We start from the raw sequence: 21663 nt of genomic DNA, 5'->3' as shown, positions 1-21663 counted from the left end.
ACAGAAAGCTACCATCAATTTAATGAAACTTTTTGGTGCAAAAAATTTGAGGGTGGTTTCTAATTGAAAAGTGGTTTTCAATTCTCAAATTTAAGATAAATGATATTGTGATATTATTTATCATTATTCGCGTGACTATTTTCAACATTTAAGGGCATTTGTAATCATGTGTAAACGTTTTGTACTTTTACTTTTTGTTTGTTAGTAATTTGCTTGTGTCGAAAGTGCTCATGATTTAGGCGCACGTCTCACGAAATCATTTCGATTCATTGACCCACTTTTGAAATATAATTATAGGCTTCCGGTCATGTTAATTTACAGCAATTAACCTTTTAAGGTTCATTACCTCCATTGCCAGTGGCACATAAATATGTAATGACGGTCAATCCTAAGGCCCAGATTGTCCTGAAGAAAGTGGCAAAGACGAAAGCTTCTTCTGCAGATGGTCGTCTGCGCCTAAAGGCGTAGGCTGAGAATAACGACACGAAAAGGAGAGTGACACCTAGCGTCCAGGCCAGGGTGCTCAGCCACTAAAAAAAGAGTTTAAGTTTCCTAATATTAATACGAATATAAGCTTGACGTAGGAGTTATTTCCTTTAATAAAATGGTGATTAGCGCCATCCCTTTATTCATTGCCTAAATAATAATTAGCAAAGCATAGCGCTCCAGATTCTAGAGACTATTGTAAACATCGCGCTACATGTATTTAATAGCGAATTTTAAAATGTTGCCAAAAACTTTCATGTTTAATGTAAGAAATTTAGAATAGGTTTAAACTATACCATATATTAACGATCCGGCTATTTACAATTTTACACCCGTATTAAAAAGGTTTCAATTTCAAACCATGTGTGTTCTCTTTGCCTAAAAAAATACTTTTATACGGTTTTACCATGGACAATATTAGGTTTTCAATTTATCGATATTTATGTTTTGCACCTCCCTCGAGACAAAGTGCAAAATTTTATAGTGTTACCTTTGCCCACCGCGTCAAGAAGACATATGAGGCTCTCGGTGTAAAATCAAAAGGTGCACGATATTCCAGTGGGTTGTTACATGTAGTTCAAATGTTTGTTCGCTCAACTTACAGCTGGCATCTTTTTCTGAGGTTTACCCTTCCTGGCGAAGTAAATTCCCAGAAGCATTCCCAAAGCATAAGTGGTAAAATGGACGTGAGGATAAGTGTGCGTGTACAGTTGAGTGTCGAAGATATCTCTAAAAGGCAAGAATGATTTTAATGTTAAAGTGGGCTTTATTCACATTTATAATGTGTCTTTAAAGACTGCCTCGAGGTTTTAATGAAACCGCCAATAAGGTCCGTAGGTGACAAAACTAATTAACATTTCACAGTACATTCTCAAACCACTTACATCCAGCGATATTGGAAATATATTACTTAAATAACGGTAGTGGATAAAGGTTTGTGGCGCCATCATTTGTCCGTTTATGTAACTTTTAAAGAACCCTTTCAATGTTATTCTTAATAAATTATAAAATATTTAATATTTTCACTAAATACTAATTTAACAAGCATATGCAATAGTCATATTGATACAAATTCTTGAAATTATTCTTATTTTATTAAATTAATATTTTACGAAGCACCTTTAAAGTAGAAAGAAACTGACTGATTTGTAAAACGTTATCGGCGCTTATGCGAAGATACTTTTTTACTGGCGGTTTATAAAACTTACGTGTACGGGATCTAAGGTCAATAGATTAGCTAATTTTTGGTAAACTTACTGTTTGTCAGGCATGTTAACCATCATAAAAATCGGTTGAATTTGCAGGAAGAAGACTAGCCAGCCGCTGATAATCATCGAAGCAATGAACATTATAAACACAATAATGTAAAAAACACGCTCTCTCCTGCAACAAAGAAATCATGTTACAATTTTTTGGGAATTTTGAAGATATTAGCAATAGCCATACATGAAGAAAATTAGCATTAAGACCATTGCTAAGACGAAGAACTGAACATCCACTGCTATGTACCACAAGTGCACCATCGGCTGGTTTCAAGAAAAAGTTGGAGCATGTTTATATCATTTAAAGGAGTATAATTTTCCTTATTTTTTGCGGATCATCGAATTTTAAATTTTCCCCTCTACATAGTTACGTTAAAAAGGGTTCCTATTGCGAGTTAGCAGATAATTTTAAATACAGAAATACTGCCTTTTACTAATAATTACTTCGAAAGGCAAAACGACATGCTCCACATTAATTTTTCTAAAGCTTTCGGCCTAGAGTTTTACTGTTGGTGTTCTCGAATAAATGTTTCCGCGTTTAACGATGCCCACTCTTTATAGTCGAAAAGGTGTTTTAAGATAAGAGTCTATACCATTTCGAAACTTGAGTAGAAGTTGGAAATGCAGAGGGGAACTGTCCACCAGTTCTTCCTGATTAGTCTGGCGGTGGTTGATGTCGTGTCTTTCCAAACGGGTCCTTCGTTCGCCAATGGTAGGACCACCGCCAAACCCATGGTCAACATGGCGGTTGGAAGGAGCCTGCGCGTATTTATAAATTCCTGTTAGTTATATTAGTCACGGTTAATGAAAAATCCACGAGATCTTACTTCCATAGCCTTATCGCGAGTGCTATCGGAATACCGGCTTTAAATTGTTTCAGTCCATGTTTATCAACGGCTTTTACGATGGTGTTCGCGCTCAAAACTCCTCTGAAAAACCAAACTGTTCTTAAACAATGACATTTTTCTGAAAGCTGTTTCTGTACCCAGATATTTAAACATGGAGAGCCTTCATTAAGAGATGGATTTTTTTAGGTTAAAGTTATTGGAGAGGTTGCAAAAAAAGTTTTTCTGGAATATGTAAATTTAAACTTGGGCCGAATGACTATGAACCAATGATCTGAGGGCAAAATGATCAAATTTTATCGCGATACTATTGGGGGAAAAGTAGTGGCGTAGCTGACGGTCCACAGGGCCCGCGGCGCGGGGGGGGGGCGAACTTCGAGGGGCCCCACTCAATATAAAAAAATTGAAAAGGGGGGCCCCATTGAGACGAAACGAGCCACTTGAACTAGTTTCTATTTTCGTGAAAACTTTGTCTCCAGCAAAACATTCAGCTTATTTTCTAGTGGGACAGTAGCTGGAAACTATGCACCAGTTATTTGAACCGAAAAAGCAAAATTTATTTACAACAAATTTAGAAATGTGACCTTTGGTCATCTTATTCCTTTAAAGCTCTAATTTACGAGGTCGGTTTTGTCGAGTATGATTAATATTCCAGTGTGACCAGATATATTCAACTTGTAAAACTATCTTAAAAATTTATTTAAAAAGAATATAATAGCTATTTTTATGATTTTTATCCACCATTTTCCAAGATGGTGGAACAAGCATATGGATTTCACCACGAGGAAAAACGACCCCCATAATTTAGGAGATCACAAATAAAATCCTTTCTTAATCGTACCTGGTTCGAAAGTTCATTTTATTTCACAAAACTCTAGTAGTCTTAAAGGGACCACTCGGTTAGTATATCAGACCGAACTTTAATCAGCTTTTTCTTTAAATCTTAGACAGGCTTCGCGAAAAAAAGTATATTTCGAAATATATCAATATGATAAAAATCATATTTAAACAATATAATGTTGGTATTGTACTGTATACTTTAGTTCAAAATGCTCAGAATTTCTGAGTAAGGTTTTTCATTAACATCTATACATGCATATTTAACCTAGAAACCAGGAGTGTAGGTTTGCCAGATGAGCGAGATAAATGGGCCAGCTTTCGTTACTTGTTACTCAAAGAGGCGGAACAAAGCAATTTAAAAACAGTTCTTTAGATCGATTCTGAAAGACAGTTTAAAGACAATTAAAAGATTTACATTTTGACGGTCGATATCGCTCTTTTCGTAAACGTTTTTGATGAATTTAGCATATTTTCGAGACACACATTTTGAAGGACGAAATCGCCAATTACTAAAGTTTTCCCATTTTCGCACACTTTGAGTATGAAATGGAATCAATAAGCAGTCACTTACGTTATGAACAAGAACGTGTCAACAGTGATGGAACCGCTGCTGATTACTTGGAAAGATAATCTCTCCGCGAATTCTTTTAAATGTTCTGTTTCGACTGAAGATAAATAAGCAGACATGATCATTTCAAAGAAAATACATTTTATTCTAAATACGTACGGCCGAGGGACGCAGCGGCCAAGCTGTAGACGTGGCACGTTATGATCCAACACATGGACACGACCTTCATGCCATACAAACAGGCGAACGTCTGTTGTGGTCCTCCTGGAACAATTCGAACTACATTTCGAGAATTTCGAGCCAGTGAAAAAGCACCGACCAGTTTTCGAAACACTGAAATTATACCAAAAATAATTCGTTTTCGTAAGGCGGTTATCAATTTAGTAAAGATTAAACAACATCTTTTATAAATGTACTAAGTGGACGATATCTTCAGGTTATTTTTACGACGTTGAAATCATTCGTTGGGTTATATTTAAGAAAACCAAAAGCATATTCTAAACCCAATTAAAGGTACAACCCAAATGCAACGTTAAAACGCTTATTAATAATAAACCTTTAAACCTATCCAGAGCATTGATAATCTAAGTTTTATGTACGTTACTTCAAAATCTAATCTAAAGTATTAACTAAGTTAAGTAATCGGTAAACCTAATTTACATCACAACCGCAATTAAAGAAACAAAGATATTTCTAATTTTAAAATGAATTTTATAACCTAGTCTTTCTATTGAAGGTTGTTGCAACTTTGATATTGGTCTTACAGTATCCTATTGTGCTATATTCTACGAATAACTTACGTGTTTTTTGACTAGGTACCTTCGTCTCAATGATTGTTGCAAAAATGGCGACGAATACAAAAATAGCAACTGTTAACCTATTGAAATACATTAAATTAAGGTTTTTGCCTTTTGGTTAAAGAGTAAGTGCTCAGTTTTTTAATGGAAAATGTTACATTCCTTCATACGCTCTTAGTTATTTTAGTTATTTTCGGAACTTTATTTTATCGTGGAGCTGTGTCGTTACAGAGTAGTTATTTTAAATTTAAAAGGATAACAAATCCATTAGCGTTGTTTAGCAGCGACACAAGATAACTTCCTCTGAAATTGAACATGCCACACTTTCCCCCTTTCTTCAGTGTCCCGGTGTAGTTTGAGCATTTTATGTCACTTACAAGGAGACTACCCGAGGTGTAACACACAGTGGCGTAGCTAGAAACCCCAGGCCTCCCCCCTCCGCGAAAAACAACTCTGGGGATTTTTATATAGCACCGAATTTACTCATAAACGTTTGGGGCCCCCCTAGTTCTCGCCCCCCCCCCCCCACCGCGGGGTCTGCGGGGGCTCAATTTACGCCACTGGTAACACACCGATTTTGTTCAAACTCGGGGGTTAAGTAGTCCTTAATGAAAATTCCCAAAAGGAAAAGTTTCAACGGGTATTAGTTTTTCCGTTAACTTAAAAGAAACCACCTATGAACTGTAATGCAAAGGATGATCAATAAGGGAATAAGTAGATTAGTCCATTAAAAGAGATAAACCTAAACAATTTTGAATAAATTTAAAAACTTACAAATAGCTCGTACCGATAGGTCTTCGAGCAAACAAAAAGACACGAAACTCGGACCAAATAGATCTTCGAGTGAAAAATTAAATTAAATAAAATTCCCAGAATTTCCAACGGTAGCCCGGTTTCGTCCTATTTGGAACTCGTCAGTACCGTGCGGGAAGGCTGACTTGCGACTATTACAAAAATTTAAAAAAATTTAAATGCAAAAAAAAATAAAATTGATCAAAATTGACGAAAAAAAATAAAATTGATCAAAATTGACGAAAAAAAAAATAAAATTGATCAAATTTTACCAATTTTTTCAATTTAATGAAAATGGGTAAAAATGCAAATGATCTGATAGAAAATTAATAAAAATGGATTTTATTGGTTAAAAAATCTTAAATGTGATAAAAAAATTGTTTCTCAAATTTATAGAAAGAGATAACAAAACGAACTTGAAAAAATAAATTAATTTACATTTTGAGAAATTATTTCTAAAGTCTCTATTTACGAAGACGTAAAAACCCAAAATTGTGTAATTTCGTTTTGATGTATTTGAACGAAAAGTTTAAGACTTCAAAATACATATAATTATAAAAAAATGGCTATGAGCACATTTAATAAATTGATTTTGGCAACAATTACTTCGACTACATGAGAGATAGTCGTTCGTTGTGAACGTAAAACACGCTTCCTTCAACGAATAGAAAAGTGGCTTATCTTCAGTAAGTCCTGATGAAAACCAGGAATATTCGATCATAGATTGAAAAATTGGTGACGAAAATTGTTTATGCAATAAGGTATGCAGTCGAATTAGGTAGTTCCTTGTTGTTACTTCATATACAGGGTTTTCAGAGGAAATCTCCAGAGTAGCGATAGAAAATATTTCTTTGGTGAAATATTTTACCTGGCGGTGAGATGTCGTATCCATTGAGTTGGGAATATTAATCTAGAGATCCAATCAAATCTGCTCCCCGCGAAACAAGTTTTTGAATAATTACGAATGTGCCTTCTCCTCTAAAATGACGAGAAAACGTTATCATATGACCCGTGGCGCGATCCATTATTTTTGAAAAAAAATCTTTTTGCCGGAAAACGCGTCTTATTTGAACGAACCATTGAGAGATAGACGGCGCCACGGGTAGAATGATAAAGTTATCTCGTCATTTGGGAGCAGACGGCAGTATTCTTATTTATTAAAAACTTGTTTCGCGAAATACTGAAATCCGACGTTTTGATTGGACCTCTAGATTCCCAACTCAATGGTCGTATCCAATGGTTGACAAATTGAGGTGGTTTTTTCAGGAATAAATTTTATTTCACACTTTGAATTTCCACTAACTCCAAAACGTTTATCGTATATCATTTGTTTTGTTTGTCCTGACCACGGGTCAAAAATCAGAAGAAAATGTTCGTTTACTGATTTTAAAACGACCTTGTCAAGGAAGTATACTCAACATGCCAGGAAGATAATTTTCCAGACACGCTACATGTCACCATAACATTGGCGCGACAAAGAGACCTTCCTGTACTGCAGGGCCTTACCTATTGGATCGACCTTGTAAACATAGGTAGATATCGCCAACAATTTTTCCTGCCATACTGATAAGATACTGTACAGTATATGGATGGGTTAATAGGTTTGATGGAGATTTAGCGCAGCCAAATGTTAGCTTTTCTCCTTTATGATATATAGTTCGTAAGTTGTGCAATTTAAGAATTGAAATTATAAACACAAAAGAGTAATTTTCCATTAATATTAAAACAAATCCCTATAAGTAATCAAAAGTTTCATTCTTACAAACTAATTTCAATTAAAAAATATTTTAAGAGTATAATTTCTTACCAACTAGTTTTCCTCTTCTAGCAAAACGTATTCAGTTCATATTTCACACATGCTTTTCAATATCTCTTTTGCAAAATGTTTTTCCTTTTCGTTATACAAATATGAACTTGCAACGTACGAAGGGAATTCTAATTCAACTAACTCTTTTAAACACTGCACAACATTTACTGGATTAACATCCATCTTCGAATTTGCCAAATTCAAAAGTCAGTGACTTCGGTACCGAAACAACCGATATTGGTTAAGTGTGGTGCGGAACTTACGTAACATTAATAGACTTATTGAACAAAGTGAATAAATATACCATTTGACTCAACTATCTATTGTTATTTGCACAATATTTTTGCTATGGAATTCTATTTATTATTATATCTATTTTGATCCATTTTTACTCATTTCGATCAAATTGACAAAAATTGATCAAAAGTGTCCTTATATATCGATTTTATCATACTTTATAAGATATTATATTAAATATATCAATTTTTATTAATTTTATTAAATTTTATCAAAGTTGATCAATATTTTATTAATTTTATTACATTTTATTAAAAGTAATCACTATTTCAAAATGAGGTCAAATTTATTTCATTCTATCAATATGATAAACACAATTTTGTTTATCACATTTAAGATTTTTTTTAATCAATAAAATCCATTTTTATTAATTTTCTATCAAATCATTTGCATTTTTACCCATATTCATTAAATTGAAAAAATTGATAAAATTTTTAGCAATTTTATTTTGTTCATCAATTTTGATAAATTTTTTCTAGTTTTTGCATTTAAATTTTTTTTAATTTTTTTAAAATTTTCAAAATCCCATGTTATATTCGGTAAGGAATTTTCAATTTTGTGTTGTCAAAAACATTTCCGGTTGCCATGGCAAAAATAATGCCCGTTGAAACTTTTCCTTGTGGGAATTTTCTTGATTCATTAACCCCCGAGTTTGAACAAAATCGGTGCGTTACACCTCGGGTAGTCTCCTTGTTAGTTCCTTCCACATGACTTTCGTTGCCCTTTAAAATTTAAAAAATGGGAGTCGTTGGGAACCTACGCCGTAATGTTTCGAAGATCCCATTTTTGGCCAAGAAATTAATGGTCTAATTGAAATAAATTGAATATGTTGAGACGAAAGAAAGGCCAAGGAATGAAATTATCAAGCTGCGCTTTCTATCGCCAAAGCTAGCTCCCCGAATGGAACTCGGGGTTTTCTCTGGTGGCATTCGGTACCACAAAGTCGTGTTTGAGCGCATGTGTTGAATCTCTATCTATTTCAAACAAAGCAAGTGGATATCCAGAATTTTTTGGTTTTCTAGGAAACACTCCAGTAAGTTTATATTGTAAGTATTGAAAGTTTACCTTTCGCACTCTAGCTGAAATTACTTATTTAATTTTTGGAAATTAAACACGTAATAAGTAGACCAAATTTGACTTAAAGAACAGAATTATTTATTTTTAAATTAAATAACGGTACTATGGCCCGATGATTTACGTGAGGCTAAATAGGGCAGTTTCATCCAGTTTTGAAGTTATGCACTTACTAGTTTAAAATATAAAATCTCCTCAAACGTTGCAATAGAAGACTAACAATACTTACCGGAGTATTTTCTATACCTGAAATAAATGTTACCCGATACATTTAAAGTGGTCGGCATTTATTTATTTTTTGCGACTGTAATCAGGGCGAGATATGCGTAACGGCCACGGGAGGATTTGTGGGGATAGGGGTGGGAGGATAAGTACGACAACCACCCGTTGGGGGATTGGTGATCGTCCTGAAACGGCCATCCACAAACTCTGCCGCCCAGACACCTGCGATTAGAGGACTACACCACTAATGGCATTTAACATAAATACACATCGGAGTGACTTCGTTATCTGATCAAAAGATGGCCTTAGTCTTCTTCAGTTTGTTAAGGGAGCAATTTTCAAATAATATCACCCACAAATTTAAAATTATCTCACAACTTACGGACCTTGCACTTAAGCTCACGCAAAAAATAATCATGTTAATGTAAGTAAACAAATTAGCCGTTTTTGTGTCCAATCGTTATTGCTTAGTTGTAAAATCTTTTAAAACACGGTGGACATCATTTTTGAATGAAGAAGCGGATGTTATTACAAATGACGATTGTTGAGGTACTTACGTCAGGGTTTTACTTAAAATCAAATTTTTAGGTGGGAAAATATTTCAGAGATAATTATATATTTTTTAACAATCCCTTTAAAGTTCTTACTTCATATTAGTGGCCGACAATAAATTAATCTTATAGTATTGCACATAGATCACTTAATTGGGCGGACTGTATTTCCAGTCGAGGCTGAAAAATCCCCGCCTTTGGTAGTGGTCGAAGGTAACAGTGACTTCGAAAAGAGTAATCGATCGAAAAATTCTGAATATCTACTATCTTATTTTGGAATAAATCAAATGGTAAACATGATTACAAATGAAATTTTTGGTCTTTTAATCTAATTGAAAATAGTGTTTAATTAAACTAATAGTTGACCATTTATTTCCATGTTTCAACGTCACTAAGGCCTAAGGGATATCTAATCCACCAAAGAAAACCATTTGTGGCTTATGGGAATCTTACTAAATAACTTTTAATAATTAATTAAGTTTTATCCCAAAATAGGCTCTTTGAAAAACTACGGCCCATTAAAAAAATATTTTCGGCAATTAGAGTTAGTGGAAATTCTTGCAATTCATTTAAATCTGTATTCCGAATGCATTAAGAGGACGCATGCTTACAGAACAGCTATTTGGTCTCCAGCGATTGGTTCTGCGTCTTCCGCCGTTTCACACGACTGAACTGCGGCATTGATTCCCATTGCACGACCCACTGTCAAGGATAGAAACATTTAGAACATAACAATGATCTCGTAGCCACCATAATTGTAGAAATTAGAACTACCCAAATATTATTTTTAAATAAATTTTGGGTTCTTACCCCTTTTTGAGTAGTTCTAAGACATCTTTCCTTACAAAAATAGTCGTTCAAATTTGATGCCAAAATTAAATTAAAAATTGGGGAGATTTTAACACAAAATGTGCCATTTTTCATCCAATTACAATGTATGAAATTTAAATTTAATCCAATTTGATCCAAACAGAATTTAATTTAAAATCAATGTGGCTAGGTCTCGTTTGGTTCAAATTCAGACATTTGATCAAGGGTTTTTGCTTCACTAAAATTCACTCTCTACGAAATTAGTTCCACCTTCACCGTTTGATAAACTTACGTGATTTCGTTAATTCGTGGATGTCGTTGTCGGTGCAAGTTGAGGGAACACAGACTCCGAATTTAAGCGCTTCTACGTAAAAAAGACTTGACATTCGGACCAACTCTCTTCCAATCTGTTTAAGAAAACAAATCTTTTTGTTTATGAAAAGGGTGATTTGCGTTGGCCCTAAATTTCTAATTTATTTAAATACCTATCCAGTAAAAGAAGTAAGCGTGTTATTAATATCGGCTTAATTTAACTCAATTATATCTCGTGCGTGTGTTTTTAGTACAAATTAAACTCTGATGAGGTTAAATAAATGGTATTTATATACAGTCTAGGCTAATTTAAATCAAAAATTTAATTGAAATTAGTTAAAATTCTACGATGAAAACACCATACCTTAATTATTTGCAATATACCCTATAATAAATTAATATTCATTTCAAGATAAACTAAAATTATTGGCCTAATAAAATATTTTTTTTGAGACCTATATAAACTATTTTTCAGGAGAGTTCCAAGTTTATTTAACTAACCTCTGTTTTCATAGTGAAATTGAGGAATTCTTCTGGTATCGTAGCTAGCGTGAGGTCTTTGGGCCTAGGAGGCATTTGAGGTCTGAGGTTGACTAGGCAGTACTTGCCCTTGAAACGTTCAACGTCGGAGTGGGTATCCTTGGCGGTTGTCTTGAGACACAAATAGTGTGAGCCGAGGAAAGATATTGTCCCGACCAGTTGGCCACCCATTGGTTTCCCCAGAGCATCCAACACTGTTCATTGAAAAATCTTTATTGTTAACAGTAATAGTATTTTAAATAAATTCGTGTATAACCCCACTCAAAATAGTAACTTTTAAAAGCTTAAATAAATACTTAACATCTCAAGATAGTTGTATTATCACGATTTTGTCACTCGTGATTCTTTTGTGCACGAAAACGCAGACATTGCTCGTGACAGTAGCTAGCACTCGTAGTCTCGTAGACCTTATGTAGTTAAGACTAGATTTAAGAGGCCACATTGAACATTAATATCCCCTCCTTTAATAAAATATTTTTTTATCAAAATCTGTTACGGCTTTACCACTGCCATCGTCTTGCATAAAGGTTTTAGCAAAAGCAGCAAACGATATTGGGGCCGCTCAACAATTGCGTAAGGGAGAGGAGGGGTTGCTGAAATGTTACATCACTTATCGTTATTCAATACCGGAACTTAAATTATCAAAACCTTAATGAACGCGAACAAAGAAGTAATTATTTTTCTCATTTAAAAGAATACATTTCGTTTTCGAGAAGTGTGTCAAAAAATAAATATATTCTATTTGGAAATTATGAAATAATTTTCAGGTGCTGGTATAATTGGAGATGGTTTGATTATTTGTTACTTAATTCAAGGGGGACTTTCTAATTGTTACTGAATTCATGAATTATTGAACTTTAATAATACATGTACTGTATAAAAAATATCTTTCTTAAAGGGAATAGAACCTCCAACGCGTTCTTTATGGAAGACCCCATCAATTTCCTTTATTCCCATCACAATCGGCGATTATCAGCGCCGCAAGTGTGAAAAGCCATGGGAGGCAGCGGACAATATTGGAACCCTCGGAGGGCGACAGAAATACCAGAGGTTATATTCCCTTTAACAAGGATTTCAATAACAAAATCTATTTTACACATCTGTGGAAAAATGTCAAGAATGAAGAAAAAATTATTTGTTCACACACTCTTCAGTAGAGGGAAAGTAAGGTCGACACGCCGATCCCGGGATCGGGATCGTCGGGATCGTCGGGATCCGGGATTTAAGGGGTGAAATGGGGGTAAAATCGTCAAAAAGTCAATGTATTTATGATATTTCTCGCGACTATTTGTTTTCCCGTATATCAACATATTGTGTCCAGGCCAACTTGTTCATTTATCTACGCTTATCTCGAAAGATACTTGAACGTATATCTTATCGAGTTTTATCGTACGGAATAAGTTGAAATGATGTAAAAATTGATAACCTAGACGGCGCGTGCGCGGATTACCCCGGGGGACGCGGTTAATTTGAATTTAAGAGTGTTTTGACGTCATGGAATATTCGTTGTTAAAGTAGAATGGAAATATTTTTAAACTTCATTTTAATAACATTATCACGTAAGTGGTACTTAAATATGCTTGGCACTTGAATCTATCTCACAAGTATTTCTTAAAACGAATATTTTAAGTATGAGAAACGTATCGTTCTCAAATGTAATTTGAATTTAAGAGTGTTTTGACGTCATGGAATATTCGTTGTTAAAGTAGAATGGAAATATTTTTAAACTTCATTTTAATAACATTATCACGTAAGTGGTACTTAAATATGCTTGGCACTTGAATCTATCTCACAAGTATTTCTTAAAACGAATATTTTAAGTATGAGAAACGTATCGTTCTCAAATGATACTTGAATATACTATAAAAGGGGTTGTATAGCGTTGTGGGAGGTCATTCCACAGTTAACTGCGGTAGCTATATTCAATATGCCTAAAGCTCAGTATACATGTCCTACGTGCGCGAAAAGTTTTTCTATCAAATCAAATTTAAATCGGCATGTTAGAGAAGTACACGGTGATAGACATAAGTTTATCTGTGAAGTATGTGGTAAGAATGTTGCTAGATTAGAGCATTTTAAGAGCCATCAACGAACTCATGACTTGAACGCACCCGGCCCTTCCGAACCCATGGACCTGTCTCGCACACCATCACCAATGCAACGTTCGCCAGCATCTTCCCGTACACCATCACCTAGTTTGCTACAAGACATTCAACTGGAATCTACCCGTACACAGCCATCTACATCAGCTTTACCCAACAACCTAACACCATCACCTGTTCCCGCCTCACCAATACTTGATGAAACACCACCAGCATCTCCAAGTATGGTCCAGGCCTTGAATGATACGTTAGCATCTATTCGTTATAATGCCGAAGACTATGATATTGATGCGGGGATGTTTATTGAACGTTACCGAGCCGCTTTCAGTAAATTTCTAATGGAAAGACTCGCCAGTAAACGTGGAATTAAATGGTTCCTACTCGTAAGATCTGTTTATATGAGACCATTAGGAGGTGCGGAACAAAGAGCGGAAGTACGACCCTATTTCCGGAGCACTATGCAAACAACATTAACGCTCGACGTCATTGAAAACCAGCTGAATGACTGCATTGAAACAATACAGTCAGCAGCGGAAAACTTTGAAGCGACAGGTATGTACTAAAATTTATAAGTTATATTTTCAACTAAAACATTATATTTTTAACAGGATCGGGTTGGGTAATTGATCGTATTCTGTATGTAGAATTAAATGTAGCATCTTACCAGCCGCTACGGGGGTCATCGTATATGGAACTACCTAAAAAACTCTCTCAACATCGTGCGATTCTTAATATTAGAAACGAAAATGATGAGAAATGTTTTCTCTGGTCAATTCTAGCTAAACTTCACCCAGTTTCTTGGCTTCATCACTCTAACAGGGTTTCCAAATATACACCTTATGAAAATGAACTTGATACCAGTGATATATCTTTCCCTTTCAAATTAAACGCTACGGAACTTAAAAAATTTGAATTAATGAATAATTTATCAATATCTGTGTTTGGCTTCTCGGGAGATATATTCCCCCTTTACGTAAGCGCTAACAAGTGTGGTAAGGAAAGGGAGGTTGATTTACTATACATCACCGATGAAACTAAGGATATTGACGATGGGAATAGACATTACTGTCTTATACGAGACCTAGGAAAACTGTTACAGCATCTAACAAAAAACAGAAGTACAAGTTATTATTGCAGGTAATTTAGTTTCCAATATATTAGTTTGCAATCTACTAATTATTTTCTGTATTAGAATGTGTCTTCACCGATTCAGCGGTAATAACGCTGAACAGCGACGTGATGCGCATATCGAAGAATGCGCCACCCACGGCGTCCAAAAAACAGTTTTCCCTACCAAGAAGAAGACGCTTTATTTTGATAAATATGAGTGGACGGAAAAAGTAAAAATAAAAATTATTTAATTTAACTCTTAATGAAATGAAATTATTAGGTGCAGTATGTATTTTACGCCGATTTTGAAGCAATCCTACCGAGAGTTCAAGGATGTGATCTAGATCCCGATTTAAATACCAGCAAAGTAAACATGCACATCAGCTGCGCGTATTCGTGGGTGCTTGTTGGGCCCAACGGTAAGTTATTTGGCAAAATTCCCTTTTAGATATATTATAAGAGAAGACTTATAGGTGTACCTGTTCGAACCGATTGCTACCGAGGTCAAGATGCAACTCGAAGATTTCTGGAGTCTATTCTGCAATTAGAGAAGGAGTTGATGGAACTCATTGAGACCAATGTACCAATGATTATTACCCTGGAGGAGGAGGAACAGTTTCAAGCTGCTACGCATTGCTACATTTGTCAGAAACAGCTAAATCAGGGAAATATGCCCGCTGTTCGAGATCATTGTCATTTCACTGGGAAATACAGGGGGCCAGCGCATAACCTCTGTAATCTTCAAAAGAAAGTTCCAGAATTTATCCCTATTTTCCTTCATAACCTTAGCAGGTGAATTTATTAAGTTAATTAACCAGGAAATAAACCTAATAATAATAAATCTTCATAGATACGATTTACATCTTATATGTCAGGAGATTGGTCATTTTAAGGAACAGACACTTGACTGTATTCCTTCCACTAGCGAAAATTATATTTCGCTGAAACTAGGTAAAATATATTTAATTATGAATTTAACCTTAACATTAATTTTATTATTTTTAGGGAGATTTCGGTTTTTAGACTCTTATCGATTTCTAAGCGATAGACTCGATGCTCTAGTATCTAATCTCGTTTTCGAAGGAGCCAGTAAATTTCAGATTGTTAAGAAATATTTTGAAAGTGAGAAAGTTCAACTGCTTTTGCGGAAGGGAGTCTACCCGTACGAGTATATGGACGATGAAAAGAAATTTGACGAGACGATGCTGCCACCTAGAGAAGCGTTTTTCAGTTCATTAAAAAATCAAAATATTTTAGAATCTGATTATTTACACGCCCAAAATGTTTGGACAGCGTTTAATATTCAAACACTAGGTAAAATTACTATAGTATAAATATTTCAAATCTCTTAACCTCGGTTTTCGTAGGAGAATACACCGACCTCTATGTGAAAAGCGATGCGTTGCTCTTAGCCGACGTTTTTGAAAATTTTAGAACATTATCTATAACTCATTATAAACTAGATCCCGCTCACGCTTACACCGCACCAGGTTTAGCCTGGCAAGCAGCTTTGAAGATGACCGATGTTCGCCTCGATCTCATACTTGATATAGATCAACACTTATTTATTGAAAAGGGTAACGCTTTTGTGATATTTTAAATATTATTGTATTTACATTGAATTTTTAGGGATTCGAGGCGGTGTTTCAATGATCTCAACTCGTTATTCTGAAGCGAATAACAAATATATGCCCGACACATATGATTCGTCTAAAGAGAGCAGTTATATATGCTATTTAGGTAATTTACATTTTTTTTTAAAAAAAATAATTTTTTTTTTTTTTTTAATTATTTTAATTTTAATTATATTAATTAACTTAATTTAACTTAATTGAAGATGCTAATAATTTGTACGGTGCTGTTATGTGTGAACCACTACCGCTAGGCGACTTCCAGTGGGTTCAGGAGGATGATTTACAAACACTCTGTGAAAATATTCTGAGTATTCCCAATAACGTTGAAAACGGATACATTTTATTGGTAAATAACAAGTGTTATAATTATTGAATTATATTTTTAAAGAATTGTTTCCTTTGCAGGTGGATCTTGAATATCCTCCAGAGTTGCATGACTTACATAACGATCTCCCAGTAGCGGCGGAATCTAAAGTTATTACACATGATATGCTATCTCCATACTCCAAAGATCTCTTAGGAAAATTAAATATTAAGGAGAATCAAAGTCTACCAAAACTTCTTCCTAATTTAAATAATAAAGAGAAATACATAGTACATTACCGCAATTTAAAATATTATGTAGAATTAGGTTTGAAAATAACCAAGGTTCATCGAGCTCTAACCTTCACTCAAGGAAAATGGTTAGAAAAATATGTTAGATTCAACACTGAACAGAGGAAATTATCCAAGAGTTCATTTGAAAAGAATTTCTGGAAACTAATGGTTAACTCTGTTTTCGGGTAAATCAATTTAAATAATTTATTGCTGTTTTTTCCCTTACTTCATTTAATTCTTTAGAAAAACAATGGAAAATTTACGGAAGCATATAAATTTCGAGTTGATTCATAAACCAGAAAGAATGTTAAAAGTTACAAGTTCCCCGCAGTTTGAACACTTTACCATCTTTAATGAAGAGTTAGCCGGCGCTCATAAGAAGAGAGCTAAAATTTTTCTTAACCGGCCTATATTTACCGGATTCACCATTCTAGATTTATCTAAGGAGCTCATGTATCGGTTCCATTATGGATTCATAAAAAATACGTACGGGGACAAAGCATCACTATTATTTACAAACACTGGTAATTTAATTTAATATGCATTTTTTATTTAAATAGTACTAATATATAAAATATTTACAGACAGTCTAACGTACAACATTAAGACAGATGATGTTTATAAAGACTTTGAAGTTCATAAAAACCGCTTTGACTTCTCTGATTATCCACCTTCGCATTTCCTTCATTCTAATCAGAATAAAAAAGCTCTCGGTTATTTTAAAGACGAGACAAATTCGCAGTTAATTCAAAGCTTTGTAGGACTTCGTCCAAAGCTTTATTCTATTAAATTGTACGGGGAGTCTAAGACCGCTGAAGAGATAGAAAAGGAGTTGCGATTGGGGAAATCTTTAGAGTCAATTTTAAACCATAAAAAGGTTTGTAAGGGCGTTGCCATGAACGTTATTAGAAACGTCATCCGCCACGAAGACTATGAACGTTGTCTTTTTAATCAAGAAACCATGTCAGCCGAGATGATGCGTATAGCTAGTTTCAAGCATGAACTATTTACTTTAAATACTAGAAAACTTTGTTTATCACCAAATGATGATAAGAGATACATTCTACCCTGCGGGGTTCGTACATTAGCGCACGGTCATAAAGATATTGAAAAATTATAATGAATGCTTGTATTTATGTATATATAAAAAAAAAACTGCTATTGCTATAAATTGTAAAAAATTATTTTATTGAATACATTTTGCATATAAACTCTTTAATCATTTTATCGTTTACATATTTATCTTTCTTAAACCTAGACACAATGTTATACATTTCTATTCCTTTACACCTGTTTATAGCAAAATAGATACAGAATGCTCCACACGTATTACTAGAATTACTCTGTAATTGATTAGAATTAAAAGTTACAGTTTTACTGTTTCGTTCAATAAAGTCATTAAATTTAAAATAATCTGGCGGGTTTCCAAAGGAATCCATGAATTCACAATTTTTATGTTTAGAAAAATATATTAGAACCCAGTGTTCTCCAGGTTCAGCACTCGTATCGGTATTTACAATAAATAGAGAAGGGAATATTTTTACGTATTTAGGTAGCTTGTCAGCCGCGAACACGCCTTGAAATATACTTTTAGTACTTAAATCTTTTTCAAGTATTTTAGTTATCTGTAGCGAATCCATTAATTACTGTAATCGAAAATCACGGTTCGATTTTTATCAATTTCAATCAAATTTTGAAACTCGGCGTAAATTAGAATGGAAATCGTCTCCGGTAACGGTTTTGCAAATTTTAATTCTAATCTCAGGTTACTGTTTTTTACAAGATGCAAGTGATTAGCGTTGTTATTAAGATCCGAGGTTAAATTGTACGCGAATAAACAATTTCCGTTAGGGTAATCTTCCCGACTTATCTGATTCCCTTCATCTACGTTCCACTGATTAGTTTGAATGAAAAGATTGCAATACGCTTGAATATATTGATTCTCCTCAAAGTTTAGAGATAACGCCTTATGAGGGACGCTGCTACCGTCAATGTACAATCCAATGCTTCATAAATCGAAATGTTGAAAGTTGTACGGGGATTTTTTCAAATCTCCTAGAAACGCTTTTTGTTCCACAAACCCGATAACAACTTTCTTGGGTGCTTGTCCGGTAAATAAATGATCTTGCACACTAGCCATAAGACCAGCGGGTATAGAAAATGAGGTGCACTCCGAACGAGTTACAGGATATTTAGCGGTTCCATATTGTAACGCCTTGGCTTGAGCGAGCGATAGTTCCGGTATCACTTTAACTTTCCTCAGATAAAGGGAAGCTGATAAAATCTCCACTTTACATTTTACGTCGGAATGAACGCAAAAAGCTGCTCTATTTTTATCGAATTTAAATTTCAAATCAACCATATTTAATAAAAAGCGTGGTTGTTGACATAAATCAGTATGGACTACACCTAACAAGTCAATCGCCCCTTTTTGCGCTAAACTCGCTCGTTTAGAGAAACCATCGTTATCGAAAAATGAATCGAACTTCCCAGGTGTATCCCGATAGAAAAGTGAACTCGTTAAATAACTTTTTTTCGCAGAATCTCCGAACGTTAATAAAGTTTGTATCATACTTTTATAAGCGTAATTTTGACTGGAAGGTGTTACTGATCTTTCAATAAGAAATACGTGGACGTCGCTAAAAAGCGAATGAAGAAACAAATTCTCGGGGCCGATATTGTCGGCTGGAGTTCCGGCGGCCCCACCCGCAACACCTGGAACCGCGGGTTGCGGTAGTTGACCATTATCTTTAGTTACCTTAACTCGAACGTGCAACAAAGTTTGTGAAAGGTCTATATACGTTTCAGAGTTACCGTTGATAGAAAATGTAATTGATGCGTTATCAACTATATTTGATATTGGATTATACTCAACCCATTCTCCACCAATAATCGAAGATTGTGTCATAGGTACTTGAAACAAATCTAGCTCGTAATTTATACACTCAACTGAGTGCGGGTGTAGAAGGGACATTATGAGAATATATCGGAACGTTTAGGGAACCGTCCTTTCGCTATCCTGCCTGCTGTTGAAATGGCGCTTTTCGACTGAGTTCGTTTCCTTTTATTTCCGGAACCCGTCATTCTTTTAATATGATCCGTAGCTGAAGATGTTAGTCTCATGGCTTCATCAGCTGCTGAAGCTAAAGTTTCCCTTCCAGCGTTAATAGAATGCGATTTAAGCGCTGTTTTAATTGGGACTCCGCTAACAACATCGGTCGCTACTTTCGCTCCGGTACTTAAAAGTTTTTTTCCCAAGTAAGAAGCGCCTTTCTTCAGTAAAGGTACCGCGAATCTAAACGCTGAAGATAATATATTTCCTAGTCCATGTCCTCTTTGCACGGCTAAACCTCTATATACAGGTATTCCACCGAAACCAACCTGGTTTAAATAGTAACTTTCATAATCAGTTCTTGAAGGCGAATATTCAGACCTCATGATGTTAACTGTTCGCTCTCTTAAGCTAGAATGAGGGTGTGTCCTGAATGATTAAAGGTTTATAGTGAAGTCCACATTTTACGGGGTTTAAAATGTAATACAACGTGAGCTTTTCCACTATGAAACTGTATTGGCTCACCTAAATCATCTGTTATATTAATCTCTATAGTCTTAATATTATTACACACGACTGGTAGGTAATGAGGTTGTGAAAATATTTTTGTAGCTGTTTTCCCATTAGACTCGGCTTTCTCTTCGACGCTTATGATTCTTAATAGAGGTGCTAAACTATCCCCAACAACGCTATTTTCAACCAGATCTGAATAAACGAATAAGGAATGTAGCCCAGCGTTCATATCAACTGGGTAGGGGGTTATCATTGAATTTAAAATGGTGAAATCATTATCTCTTCTATCCTTAAAACCTAGTAAAATCGATAGATCGGGACCAATTACAGCTCTGATTTTCGGTTGCAATTTAACTTTAATTCGATTAGAATAATTTAAATAAGCGAATGTAACTTGTTCTTCTTGGTTGTGGACGTTCATAACATGTAATAGTTCTTCCGGAGTTTTATAAAAACCCGCGGGAACTTCAATTATTTTATCATATTCGAGAGGGTCTTTAACTACAGGGTTATCAGTCATTTTATCATATTCGAGAGGGTCTTTAATAACCAATAGATTAGGTTTTCGAACGTTATGCCATGTCCGAGGATAGCTTATTTCCGCTAACCCAACTTCGTACTGTTCCTCAAATCTTAACGGTTCAGCTAAATACGTTCGAAATTTACCAACGCTATTATCTTGGTAATATAATGACGAGGAATCTGAAGGTAGCGTGACGTAAAAACTCATTTTAAATCCACTTCTTGTATCCAAGAATTAAATGTAGGGTCGTAATCTTGCCACTTGACATACAGTTCTACGCTTCCGTCCGATTTTTTCCTCTTTTTTATTACTTTTTCGATGATGAAGTAACAGTCTTTTAAATTTCGACCAACAATCTGAACCTCCTCGCGATAGAATACTCCTAAAATGAGGTTATTATTTAAATCCGACAGCTTATATACAGGTGGGTCACGTGGTAGTCTCTCAGCTATTTTAAACAATTCTGTAGTAAAATTCGGGTTATATTTCTTATCGAAAATTGATAAATTTCTACTTATTCTACAAATATCTCCAATTTCAAACGCGTATGTTAACGGAGGAGAAAAATTTACCAAACCGTAAAGATTTTTCCATATTTTAGCAGAGTTATCTAGAGTAACTTCCGCGGGTTTACATTTAATTGATCTGTGATAACTATTGTTATAAGCGTTTATAATATCATCTAAAACTTCGACATATTTAAGAGTGTTATTCTGCGTGAAATTGCGATATAAACGAGATTTAAAACTTCTAATGAATCTTTCAATAATGGACGCTTTCATTTCTGATCGAGTAGCGAAAAAGTTAATACCCCTTCGTTGTAATTCACTCTGCACTTCTTGACAGACAAATTCGTTTCCATGATCACTTTGAATTCTTTTCGGTTGACGACCTTTTTCAAAAACGTTACGTAACGCTTCTAAAATTGT

At 34.8% G+C, this 21663-nt stretch overlaps 2 protein-coding genes across 2 annotated transcripts; one reads left to right on the top strand and one right to left on the bottom strand.

Annotated features, from left to right (window-relative positions):
• Positions 1–840: 840 nt before the first annotated feature.
• Positions 841–13414, bottom strand: LOC149945344 (nose resistant to fluoxetine protein 6-like). The gene is made up of 13 exons (XM_090176526.1): positions 13351–13414; positions 11165–11397; positions 10644–10758; positions 10153–10243; positions 4802–4878; positions 4161–4334; positions 4005–4098; positions 2576–2677; positions 2342–2507; positions 1933–2012; positions 1744–1869; positions 1089–1215; positions 841–864 (listed from the first exon to the last, which is right to left on the bottom strand). Exons 1-13 carry the CDS (start codon positions 13412–13414, stop codon positions 841–843), a joined length of 1473 nt encoding a protein of 490 aa, XP_090032652.1.
• A 115-nt stretch (positions 13415–13529) lies between these two features.
• On the top strand, positions 13530–15144 carry LOC149945343 (uncharacterized). Its single transcript, XM_090176525.1, has 5 exons — positions 13530–13857; positions 13914–14442; positions 14498–14645; positions 14696–14782; positions 15130–15144. The coding sequence occupies exons 1-5, from the start codon at positions 13530–13532 to the stop codon at positions 15142–15144; spliced, it is 1107 nt and encodes a 368-aa protein (XP_090032651.1).
• The last annotated feature ends 6519 nt before the right edge of the window (positions 15145–21663 follow it).

This window comes from Leiobunum rupestre, chromosome 5, assembly GCF_980474605.1.
Source record: "Leiobunum rupestre chromosome 5, qqLeiRupe1.1.hap1, whole genome shotgun sequence".
Lineage (NCBI taxonomy): Eukaryota > Metazoa > Arthropoda > Arachnida > Opiliones > Sclerosomatidae > Leiobunum > Leiobunum rupestre.
This window is presented reverse-complemented; position numbering and strand designations above follow the sequence as displayed.